General features: G+C 43.8%; 1 protein-coding gene across 1 annotated transcript; it reads left to right on the forward strand.

The window, feature by feature from the left end:
* Nucleotides 1-523: 523 nt before the first annotated feature.
* Nucleotides 524-11,996, forward strand: LOC121858862 (atrial natriuretic peptide receptor 3-like; the record flags this gene model as incomplete). The annotated part of the gene is made up of 2 exons (XM_042355517.1): nt 524-684; nt 11,766-11,996. Coding segments are annotated over 2 exons (392 nt in total), but the record flags the coding sequence as incomplete, so codon positions are not given.
* Between the last annotated feature and the right edge of the window lie 400 nt (nt 11,997-12,396).

Raw genomic sequence — 12,396 nt, forward strand, 5'->3', positions numbered from 1 at the left:
TATGGTCGTGGTACGTGGTTTGTTCTTTGTCCTTGATTCGTGGTTATGGTCTGTGGTGTGTGGTTTGTTATTTGTCCTTGGTTCGTGGCTATGGTCGTGGTCCGTGGATTTGTGAGGATTTCGTGGTTTCTGTGTGTTTTTTGTTATTTGGTCCGTGATCATCCTATGGTTCGTGGCTGGTCCTTGGTTAACTCGTGGTTGGGCTTGGTCCGTGGTTCGTGACTTGTCAGTGGTTCGTGATTGGTCTTTTCTTATGTGCGTGCCGTCATGTCTGTCTCTTGGTTTGTGGGCGTGTCTGACTGTCTCTTTCTGTCTGTCTGTCCTCTGTCTGTCTGTCTGTCTGTCTGTCTGTCTGTCCGTCCGTCTGTGGGCATATATGAATCTATATCTTTATCCATGCGTTTTTTCTCCATAAGTGTGTGTGTGTGTGTGTGTGTGTGTGTGTGTGTGTGTGTGTGTGTGTGTGTGTGTACCACCAGGTGTTCAACAGGTAACACGGGTTCTCCTCCTCCTCCCCCTACAGACGTGTTCCTGGGGCCGGTGGATGACTACGTGTTGGCCCCGGTGGCTCGCTTTTCCGGGGCGTGGAATGTGCCCTCCCTCACCCCCGGCGGCCAACCCAGCGCCTTCGACAGTCGCAAGGATTACCCCTTACTCACCAGGCTCAAGGGCTTCTACACTGAGGTATGTTCAATTCAGACTTTCTTCCCAATGAGATTAATTCAGACTTTCTTCCCGATGAGTTCATTCAGAGTTTCTTCCTGATGAGTTATTTCAAGAGTTTCTTCCCGATGAGTTCATTCAGAGTTTCTTCCCGATGAGTTATTTCAAGAGTTTCTTCCCAATGAGATTAATTCAGACTTTCTTCCCAATGAGATTAATTCAGACTTTCTTCCCAATGAGATTAATTCAGACTTTCTTCCCAATGAGATTAATTCAGACTTTCTTCCCAATGAGTTATTTCAGACTTTCTTCCCCATGAGTTCATTCAGGCTTTCTTCCAGTGAGAATAATTCTTTCTTTGATGAGTTCATTCAGGTTTCTTCCAATGAGATTAATTCAGACTTTCTTCCCAATGAGTTATTTCAAGACTTTCTTCCCCATGAGTTCATTCAGAGTTTCTTCCCAATGAGGTTAATTCACACTTTCTTCCCAATGAAATTAATTCAGACGTTCTTCCCAATGAGTTCATTCAGAGTTTCTTCCCAATACGATTAATTCAAGAGTTTCTTCCCAATGAGATTTGAAGGAATTTAAAAGTTTGGATGGCTACTGGCAAGACTTCTTTACTGACCTCGATAGAATTAAATTGACGAGCTAGAATAGAACGACTTGAGAGTCTCTTTACCGAGGTTAGTGGACGTTGATGAGCCCTTTACTGAGGTTATGGACGTTGATGAGTCTCTTTACCGAGGTTATGACGTTGATGAGTCTCTTTACCGATGTTAGTGGACGTTGATGAGTCTCTTTACTGATGTTAGTGGACGTTGGATGAGTCTCTCTTACTGAGTGTTGGTGGACGTTGATGAGTCTCTTACCGAGGTTAGTGGTAGACGTTGATGAGTCTCTTTACCGAGTGTTAGTGGACGCTGATGAGTCTTTACCGAGGTTAGTGGACGTTGATGAGTCTCTTTACCGATAGTTAGTGGACGTTGATGAGTGTCTTTACCGAGGTTAGTGGACGTTGATGAGTTCTTTAATGAGGTTAGTGGACGTTGATGAGTCTCTTTACCGAGGTTAGTGGACGTTGATGAGTGTCTTTACCGAGGTTAGTGATCTGATGAGGTTCTTTATCGAGGTTAGTAGGTGGACGTTGATGAGTGTCTTTATCGAGGTTAGTGGACGTTGATGAGTCTCTTTACCGGAGGTTAGTGACGTTGATGAGTGTCTTTACTGAGGTTAGTGGACGTTGATGAGTGTCTTTATCGTGAGGTTAGTGGACGTTGATGAGTGTCTTTATCGAGGTTAGTGGACGTTGATGAGTTCTTTACTGAGGTTAGTGGACGTTGATGAGTCTTTACTGAGGTTAGTGGACGTTGATGAGTTCTTTACTGAGGTTATGGACGTTGATGAGTGTCTTTATCGAGGTTAGTGGACGTTGATGAGTGTCTTTACCGAGGTTAGTGGACGTTGATGAGTCTCTTTTACCGAGGTTAGTGGACGCTGATGAGTCTCTTTACTGAGTGTTAGTGGACGTTGATGAAAGTGTCTTTACTGAGGTTAGTGGACGTTGATGAGTCTCTTTACCGAGGTTAGTGGACGTTGATGAGTGTCTTTATCGATAAGCTAGTGGACGCTGATGAGTCTCTTTTTACTGAGGTTAGTGGACGTTGATGAGTGTCTTTTATCGAGGTTAGTGGACGTTGATGAGTTTTTACCGAGGTTAGTGATCGCTGATGATGTCTTTATCGAGGTTAGTGGACGTTGATGAGTCTCTTTACCGAGGTTAGTGGACGTTGATGGCGTCTTTTATCGAGGTTAGTGGACGTGCTGATGAGTCTCTTTACCGAGGTTAGTGGACGTTGATGAGTCTTTACTGAGGTTAGTGGACGTTGATGAGTGTCTTTACTGAGGTTAGTGGACGTTGATGAAGTGTTTCACTATGTTAGTGATCGTTGATGAGTCTCTCTTTTACCGAGGCAGTGGACGTTGATGAGTGTCTTTATCGAGGTTAGTGACGTTGATGAGTCTTTACCGAGTGTTATGGACGTTGATGCCCTTACCGAGGTTGCGGACGTTGATGCGTTCTACGAGGCTAGTGACGCTGATGCGTCTTTACCGAGGTTAGTGGACGTTGATGAGTCTCTTTACTGAGTTAAGGTGGACGCGATGAGTGTCTTTATCGAGGTTAGTGGACGTTGATGAGTGTCTTTATCGATAGTGGACGTTGATGAGTGTCTTTATCGAGGTTAGTGGACGTTGATGAGTGTCTTTATCGAGGTTAGTGGATCTGATGAGTGTCTTATCGAGGTTAGTGGACGCTGATGAGTGTCTTTACCGAGTGTTGCGGATGTTGATGAGTGTCTTTATCGAGGTTAGTGGACGTTGATGAGTCTCTTTACTGAGGTTAGTGTAATGCTGATGAGTCTCTTTATCGAGGTTAGTGGACGCTGATGAGCAAGTCTTTATCGAGGTTAGTGGACGTTGATGAGGCCTTTATCGAGGTTAGTGGACGTTGATGAGTGTCTTTATCGAGGTTAGTGGACGTTAATGAGTCTCTTTATCGAGGTTAGTGACGTTGATGAGTAGTTCTTATCGAGGTTAGTGACGTTGATGAGTGTCTTTATCGAGTGTTAGTGGACGCTAATGAGTCTCTTTATCGAGGTTAGTGGACGCTGATGAGTGTCTTTACCGAGGTTAGTGGACGCTGATGAGTGCCTTATCGAGGTTAGTGGACGCTGATATGTCTTTATCGAGGCGTTAGTGGACTGATGAGTGTCTTCTACTGAGGTTAGTGGACGTTGATGAGTGTCTTTACTAAGGTTAGTGGACGTTGATGAGTGTCTTTATCGAGGCTAGTGGACGTTGATGAGTGTCTTTATCGAGGTTAGTGGACGCTGATGAGCGTTCTATCGAGGTTAGTGGACGTTGATGAGCGTTCTACCTGCTGTTAGCAAGTGGACGTTGATGAGCGTCTTTATCGAGGTTATGGGACGTTGATGAGTGCCTTACTGGAGGTTAGTGGACGTTGTTGGAGTGTCTTTATCGAGTGTTAGTGGACGTTGTTGCGCGTCTTTATCGAGGTTAGTGACGTTGATGAGTGTTCTATCGAGGTTAGTGGACGTTGATGAGTGTCTTACTGAGGCTAGTGGACGCTGATGAGTGTCTTTATCGAGGTTAGTGGACGTTGATGAGTGTCTTTATCGAGGTTAGTGGACGTTGTTGAGTGTCTTTAATGAGGTTAGTGGACGTTGGATGAGTCTCTTTACTGAGTGTTAGTGGACGCTGATGAGTGTCTTTATCGAGGTTAGTGGACGTTGATGAGTGTCTTTACTGAGGTTAGTGGACGTTGATGAGTCTCTTTACTGGAGGTTAGTGGACGTTGATGAGGCTCTTACTGAGGTTAGTGACGTTGATGAGTGTCTTTACTGAGGTTAGTGGACGTTGATGAGTGTCTTTACTGAGGTTAGTGGACGCGATTAGTGTCTTTATCATGTTAGTGGACGTTGATGAGTGTCTTTACCGAGGTTAGTGGACGTTGACAGTGTCTTACTGAGGTTAGTGGACGTTGATGAGTGCCTTACTGGAGGTTAGTGGACGTTGATGAGCGCCCTTTACTGAGGTTAGTGGACGTAGATGAGTCTCTTTACTGAGGTTAGCGGACGTTGATGAGTGTCTTACCGAGGTTAGTGGACGTTGATGAGTCTCTTTACTGAGTGTTGGTTGGACGTAGATGAAGTCTCTTTACTGAGTTTAGTGGACGTTGATGAGTCTCTTTACTGAGGTTAGTGGACGTTGATGAGTGTCTTTATCGAGGTTAGTGGACGTTGATGAGTGTCTTACTTCGAGGTTAGTGGACGTTGATGAGTGTCTTTACTGGAGGTTAGTGGACGTTGATGAGTGTCTTTACTGAGGTTATTGGACGTTGATGAGTGCTCCTTACTGAGGTTAGTGGACGTTGATGAGTGTCTTTACTATAAGTTAGTGGACGTTGATGTGAGCGCCCTTTTTACTGAGGTTAGTGGACGTTGATGAGCGTTCTTACTGAGGTTAGTGGACGTTGATGAGGCCTTTATCGAGGGGTTAGTGGACGTTGATGAGTGTCTTTACTGGGAGGTTAGTGGACGCTGATGAGTGTCTTTACTGAGGTTAGTGGACGTTGATGAGTGTCTATACTGAGATTAGTGGACGTTGATGAGTCTCTTTACCGAGGTTAGTGGACGTGCTGATGCAGCCCTTTACTGAGGTTAGGTGGACGTTGATGAGTGTCTTTACTGAGGTTAGTGGACGTTGATGTGGAGTGTCTTTACTGAGGTTAGTGGACGTTGATGAGTGTCTTTATCGAGGCTAGTGACGTTGATGAGTCTCTTTACTGAGGTTAGTGGACGTTGATGAGTGTCTTTACCGAGGTTAGGTGGACGTTGATGAGTGTCTCTACTGAGGTTAGTGGACGTTGATGAGTCTCTTTTACTGAGGTTAGTGACGCTGATGAGTGTCTTCTACTATGTTAGTGGACGTTGATGAGTGTCTTTACTGGAGGTTAGTGGACGTTGATGAGTGTCTTTACTCGAGGTTAGTGATCGCTGATGAGTGTCTTTACTGCGTTAGTGGACGTTATCAGTGCGTCTTCTTTATCGAGGCTAGTGGATCGTTGATGAGTGTCTTTACTGAGGTTAGTGGACGTTGATGAGTGTCTTTACTGAGGTTAGGTGGACGCTGATGAAAGTGTCTTTACTGAGGTTAGTGGACGCTGATGAGCCCTTTACTGAGGTTAGTGGACGTAGATGAGTCTCTTTACTGAGTGTTAGCGGACGTTGATGAGTGTCTTTACCGAGGTTAGTGGACGTTGATGAGTCTTTACTGAGGTTATTGGACGTAGATGAGTCTCTTTACTGAGTTTAGTGGACGTTGATGAGTCTTTACTGAGGTTAGTGGACGTTGATGAGTGTCTTTTATCGAGGTTAGTGGACGCTGATGAGTGTCTTTACCGAGGTTAGTGGACGTTGATGAGTGTCTTTACTGAGGTTAGTGGACGTTGATGAGTGTCTTTACTGAGGTTAGTGGACGCTGATGAGTGTCTTTACTGAGGTTAGTGGACGTTGATGAGTGTCTTTACTTCAGGTTAGTGGACGCTGATGGCGTCTTACTGAGGTTAGTGGACGTTGATGAGTGTCTTACTGAGGTTAGTGGATCGCTGATGAGTCTCTTTACTGAGGTTAGTGGACGTTGATGAGTGTTCTACTGAGGCTAGTGGACGTTGATGAGTGTCTTTATCGAGGTTAGTGGACGTTGATGAGTCTTTACTGAGGCAAGTTAGTGGACGTTGATGAGTGTCTTTACTGAGGTTAGTGGACGTTGATGAGTGTCTATACTCGAGATTAGTGGACGTTGATGAGTTCCTTACCGAGGTTAGTGGACGTTGATGAGTCTCTTTACTGAGGTTAGTGGACGTTGATGAGTGTCTTTACTGAGGCTAGTGGACGTTGATGAGTGTCTACTGGAGAGGTTAGTGGACGTTGATGAGTGCCTTATCGGCGTTAGTGACGCTGATGAGTCTCTTTACCGAGGTTAGTGGACGTTGATGAGTGTCTTTACTCGAGGTTAGTGGACGTTGATGAGTGTTCTTTACTGAGGTTAGTGGACGTTGATGAGCGTCTTTACTGAGGTTAGTGGACGCTGATGAGTCTCTTTACTGAAGAAGGTGGACGTTGATGAAGTAAGTCTTTACTTCGAGGTTAGTGCGGACGTTGATGAGTGTCTTTACTGAGGTTAGTGGACGTTGATGAGTGTCTTTACTGAGGTTAGACATTGATGAGTGTCTTTACTGAGGTTATGGACGTTGGTGAGTGTCTTACTGAGGTTAGTGGACGCTGATGAGCGTCTTTACCAGATTAGTGGACGTTGATGAGTGTCTTTACCCAGGTTAGTGGACGCTGATGAGTCTCTTTATCGAGGTTAGTGACGCTGATGAGTGTCTTTACCCAGGTTAGTGGACGCTGATGAGCCCTTTATCGAGGTTAGTGGACGCTGATGAGTGTCTTACTCAGATTAGTGGACGCTGATGAGCAGTTCTATCGAAGTTATGGACGTTGATGAGTGTCTTTATCGAGGTTAGTGGACGCTACGAGTCTCTCTTTACTGAGGTTAGTGGACGCTGATGAGCGTCTTTATCGAGATTATTAGTGGACGCTGATGAGTCTCTTTATCGAGGTTAGTGGACGTTGATGAGTCTCTTTATCGAGGTTAGTGGACGTTGATGAGTGTCTTTATCGAGATTAGTGGACGTTGATGAGTCTCTTTACTGAGGTTAGTGGACGTTGATGAGTGTCTTTATCGAGGTTAGTGGACGTTGATGAGTGTCTTTATCGAGGTTAGTGGACGCTGATGAGTCTCTTTTACTGAGGTTAGTGGACGCGATGAGTGTCTTTTATCGAGGTTAGTGGACGATGCGTCTATACCGAGGTTAGTGGACGTTGATGAGTCTCTCTTTATCGAGGTTAGTGGACGTTGATGAGTCTCTTTACCGAGGTTAGTGGATGTTGATGTGTGTCTTTATCGAGGTTAGTGGACGTTGATGAGTCTCTTTACCGAGGTTAGTGGACGTTGATGAGTCTCTTTACCGAGGTTAGTGGACGTTGATGTGTGTCTTTATCGAGGTTAGTGGACGTTGATGAGTCTCTTTACCGAGGTTAGTGGACGTTGATGAGTCTCTTTACCGAGGTTAGTGGACGTTGATGAGTCTCTTTACCGAGGTTAGTGGACGTTGATGAGTGTCTTTATCGAGGTTAGTGGACGTTGATGAGTCTCTTTATCGAGGTTAGTGGACGTTGATGAGTGTCTTTATCGAGGTTAGTGGACGTTGATGAGTCTCTTTATCGAGGTTAGTGGACGTTGATGAGTGTCTTTATCGAGGTTAGTGGACGTTGATGAGTATCTTTACCGAGGTTAGTGGACGTTGATGAGTCTCTTTATCGAGGTTAGTGGACGTTGATGAGTGTCTTTATCGAGGTTAGTGGACGTTGATGAGTATCTTTACTGAGGTTAGTGGACGTTGATGAGTGTCTTTACTGAGGTTAGTGGACGTTGATGAGTCTCTTTACTGAGGTTAGTGGACGTTGATGAGTCTTTATCGAGGTTAGTGGACGTTGATGAGCGTCTTTATCGAGGTTAGGTGGACGTTGATGAGTCTCATTATCGAGGTTAGTGGACGTTGATGAGTGTCTTTACCAGATTAGTGGACGTTGATGAGTCTCTCTTTACTGAGGTTAGTGGATCGTGCTGATGAAGCCTTTTACTGAGGTTAGTGGATCGCTGATGAGTCTCTTTACCGAGGTTAGTGGATCGCGATGAGTCTCTCTTTACTGAGGTTAGTGGACGTTGATGAGTGTCTTTATCGAGGTTAGTGGACGTTGATGAGTCTCTTTATCGAGGTTAGTGGACGTTGATGAGTCTCTTTATCGAGGTTAGTGGACGTTGATGACAGTATACGGATTTGTTTAGGTAATTTTTAACGGGAGTTTTTTAATGGAATTTTTTAGGGATGTTTTGGGGGGGGGAGGATTTTTTTTAGGAAATCTTTTAAAGGGAATTTATTATTGATTTTTTTAAAGGGATTTTATTAAGGGAATGAAACAAAATATATTCTTAAGGGATTTTGGGGATTGGGGGGATTTTTTAAGGGAAATTTTATGGGGGATTTTTTTTTGTGAATTTTTCCTCGTGCTGAAAGTAATATACAATTAATGTTTATTCATCGTAATTAGTGAAGGAATGAAGGTGATAAATACTGTAATGAGTGAACGATACCTGAGAGACGACCTACTGAGGGTCAAAACGTCATAAGGACCACGAGTTGACTGAGGAACATTGACAGTGAAGAAAGACTCAAGATAAATAGAGTTGTAGTTCATGAAGCAGCTTAGACACTCTTCCTGTCATGTGTGTGTGTGTGTGTGTGTGTGTGTGTGTGTGTGTGTGTGTGTGTGTAGCAGGATGTACAAGGTTCAGCCGACACTTTGGATAATTAATGTATCTTCTTAAATAAAAAAGAAACAATAAAGAAAAAAAAGAGAAGAAAGAATGAAAGAAAGAAAAAAGAAATAAGTTGGTAGGACGGTCGCCTCGCAGCCTTAAAGGTCTTGGGTTAACTTCCTGTCCTGAGGCGGTATAGCTCCCGAGAAAGGTCCTGTTAGTTCCCATCCATGAACCCTGAGACTCATGAACCCGTGTGTGGAGGAGCAGCCTGCCAGGGGTCGACCATCACCTGCAGGAGGATAGAATCACCAGCTGGCACACTCGGTTTTTAAGGCCAGGAGACACTAAGCTCTGGTGGACACAGTTAAGCCGTTTATAAAATTAATTGATGCTGTAAGAGGTTTTTCCCGTTACACCGACATATAAATCTAGGGTCACCGCCCCTCTTGTTTCACTTACTCCTCCGTGTAGTTCATTAATCACCGTCTAACGACCTTTGACCTTTACCAACACACCCAACACAGTGTTTCTTTTTTGTCTCATATATTCCTTCAGTAAATGTTAAATATGTACAGTTTAATACACGTGTTAATATTTCCTGGCCGGCGGCTAGAAAATGCGGCTCGTCAAATGAGTTCCTCAGGAGCTTAAAAAACCCGAGAAAATGTTATGAATAAAAAGTAATAAAACTCTGATGTAGACTAAGAGACGCCAGTAAGCATTATATTTTAATAAAGAGAAACACTTATGATGAGCACAGGTTAATGAGAGACGACAGGTGTGGTGGAGGCAGGGTAATAGAACATACATTATATGGTACAACAAAGGGAACTCGGCCAAGATCATACATACATACATACATACATACATACATACATACATACATACATACATACTGTACATACATACATACATACATACATACATACATACATACATACATACATACATACATACATACATACATGCATACATACATACATACATACATACATACATACATACATACATACATACATACATACATACATACATACATACATACATACATACATACATCAATGTGTAAACAGTATGTTGACGGCCACTAATAAATTACATGAATGATGCACCACCTGCAGCATACATAGTGCTTCACTCTCATATATTTACTGTACAAGAGACGATAGAGGAAAGCAACAATGAACTGTGAAACACGACGTGAAGGCCGGACGATAAATTATATAACACTGTAGTATGAAATTGATGAGGCTGGGTCATGACTCACCGCTCTACGTCAAGTTTATCTCCTAGCTGGTGTGGTGTGGTGTGGTGTGGTGTGGTGTGGTGTGGTGTGGTGTGGTGTGGTGGTGTGGTATGGTGTGGTGTGGTGTGGTGTGTGGTGTGGTGTGGTGTGGTGTGGTGTGGTGTGGTATGGTGTGGTGTGGTGTGGTGTGGTGTGGTGTGGTGTGGTGTGGTGTGGTGTGGTGTGGTATGGTGTGGTGTGGTGTGTGGTTATTGGTGTGGTGGTACTCAGGGGTCAGTGTTATGAGGAAAGTTAAGTTATCCAGCAGTACAGTACAGGTCAAGGTATCTTACTGTCCTGTGTAGGATATGTTGTGGAGGCCTAGGGTGAGTTGGTGTGTGTGTGTGTGTGTGTGTGTGTGTGTGTGTGTGTGTGTGTGTGTTCTCTCTCGCCGCATTACGCTCTTTTAAACTGTCTCTGTATTTAAATCGGCGTTAATTAGCAATGCAGATATGGTAAAATAAAAATTATATTCTACAGTAAACTATTAAAATTACTGACCAAATATTAAGATTTAAAGAGAATGGCGAAAACAAACGAAAAAAAAATTCATCGAGCAAACTTTTTTTTTATCACACTCGATCTACACCCGGATTTTTATGCTAATGTTGTGTGGTTTGGATGAGTTTGGTTATGGTAAGGGTAGGGGTAGGTTAGGTTATGGTAGGGATAGGGTAGGTTATGGTAGGGGTAGGGTAGGTTATGGTAGGGATAGGGTAGGTTATGGTAGGGGTAGGTTAGTTTATGTTCCGTTATTGTGTGATAATGACTCAGATTTTTCACTTTATTGTCACTTCATTATTAAATGTCACTTTCAGCTTCACCCCTCCCTTACCTCCCTCCTTCCTCCTCCATCCATCTCCTCCTCCTTCATCATCTATCCATCACCAGGTATCATTATGAACCATCTACATGATCATCCTTCATCATCATGTCATCACCATATTTCACAAGTTCCGCTACACTGCACCATTAGTGTCTGGGGCGACAAAATAGTGCAGTGTCTTGCCGTGTGGGTCTCGGGGCTGGTCTGGTCTTACTTAATTCATCCGGGAATTTCCGTATTGTAGTTGTGGTGTCATTTGACCATCACACTGTGAGGAAGGACTTGTCATATATACATAAAAGTATTATAATTCCAAGTAAGAAATGTTGATTACCAGTGACAGCTGCGGCTCCTGTTTCACTGTTAAAAACAAACCACAGTACAGGTGTGTTGACCAGTCACCTGTGTGTGTGTGTGTGTCCAAGTGTGAGGACTGTTCTTGACCAATCACGTATGGGTTGCTGGCTGTTCTGGGTACTGTATCGCTGTCGTTGACCAATCACCTGTGTGTTTCCAAACGGTTAAAGACTTGACGTAGACCAATCTTGTGTTTGTTTGAGGAGTGGGATGTAGTACAGGTGTTAACCGAACACCTGCTTCTGTATATATTGCAGCAGGTGGAGGGTGGAAATTGTTCTACCAGATGTTGAGATACCTGAGGTTAACCAGTCATGACTGTGACTCCAGGTGAAGGACTGGTGTTCACTGATCGTCCTAAGTGGAGAAGCTCTCTTGTTAACTAATTACCTTCCAGTATCCAGGTGAGCAAGTTGTCCTGGCCTGTAGTGAAGTCTTACAGAGGGAGATGTGCTGGGTGGAAAATGTCGTCGGAATTAACTACTCAAAATCCTTTTCTAGCTGGAGGAAGTTCCATATTTTTTATTTTCCAGGTGAGGAAGGTGTTCTCTTCAGCAGCACAGCACTGAGACTGGACCATGTTGCTGGAAATGATCAGTTTACTTTCATTTTTCCAGTTAAATCATAGTATTAATATGTCACCTCCCCGTGTTTGTTTTCCAGGTGGGGAAGCTGTTCTCGTCCGTGGTAAAACACTGGGACTGGAAAGTGTTGGGGCTGATCTATGAGGACCGTGACGACGAGAAGGGCAACTCTGTGTGTCACTTCACCCTCGCCTCCATCTACAACAGCTTCGACGCCAAACCCTACACCCAGAAGTTCATGAAGAGCACCAACAGGAACTTTACAGAGCTGCTCATGAGCTTCCACGACAAAGCGAGGAGTGAGTGTTGAATACTCTCACTATGTTGTTGTTATGTTGGTGTTTAGAAGGTTTTACCTCCTGTTTGTTGCTTTGTTGTATGTGTTTTTTTTGTGTGTTTTAGGGGGATTCTGCTTGTGGTGTCTGGGCTTTGGTGTTTTAGGGAGTCCTGCGTGTTGCGTTGGTGCTTGTGTTTAGTGTTTACAAGAGGTGTTTTGTGTGAGTCTGCTAGTTAAATTGGTGCCTTGTGTATGGTGTTTAGGAAGTGTTTAATACATTGGTGTTGTTTGTTCCTTGTGTATGGTGTTTAGGAAGTGTTTAATACATTGGTGTTGTTTGTTCCCGTTTGTGTTCCTCTGTTACCGTCACTAGAATATGCTTGTTCCCCCCTGTTCCTTATACATTACCCTTTATAGATCTTGTTATTGTTGT

This window comes from Homarus americanus, unplaced genomic scaffold (assembly GCF_018991925.1).
Source record: "Homarus americanus isolate GMGI-L3 unplaced genomic scaffold, GMGI_Hamer_2.0 scaffold51818, whole genome shotgun sequence".
Classification (NCBI taxonomy): domain Eukaryota; kingdom Metazoa; phylum Arthropoda; class Malacostraca; order Decapoda; family Nephropidae; genus Homarus; species Homarus americanus.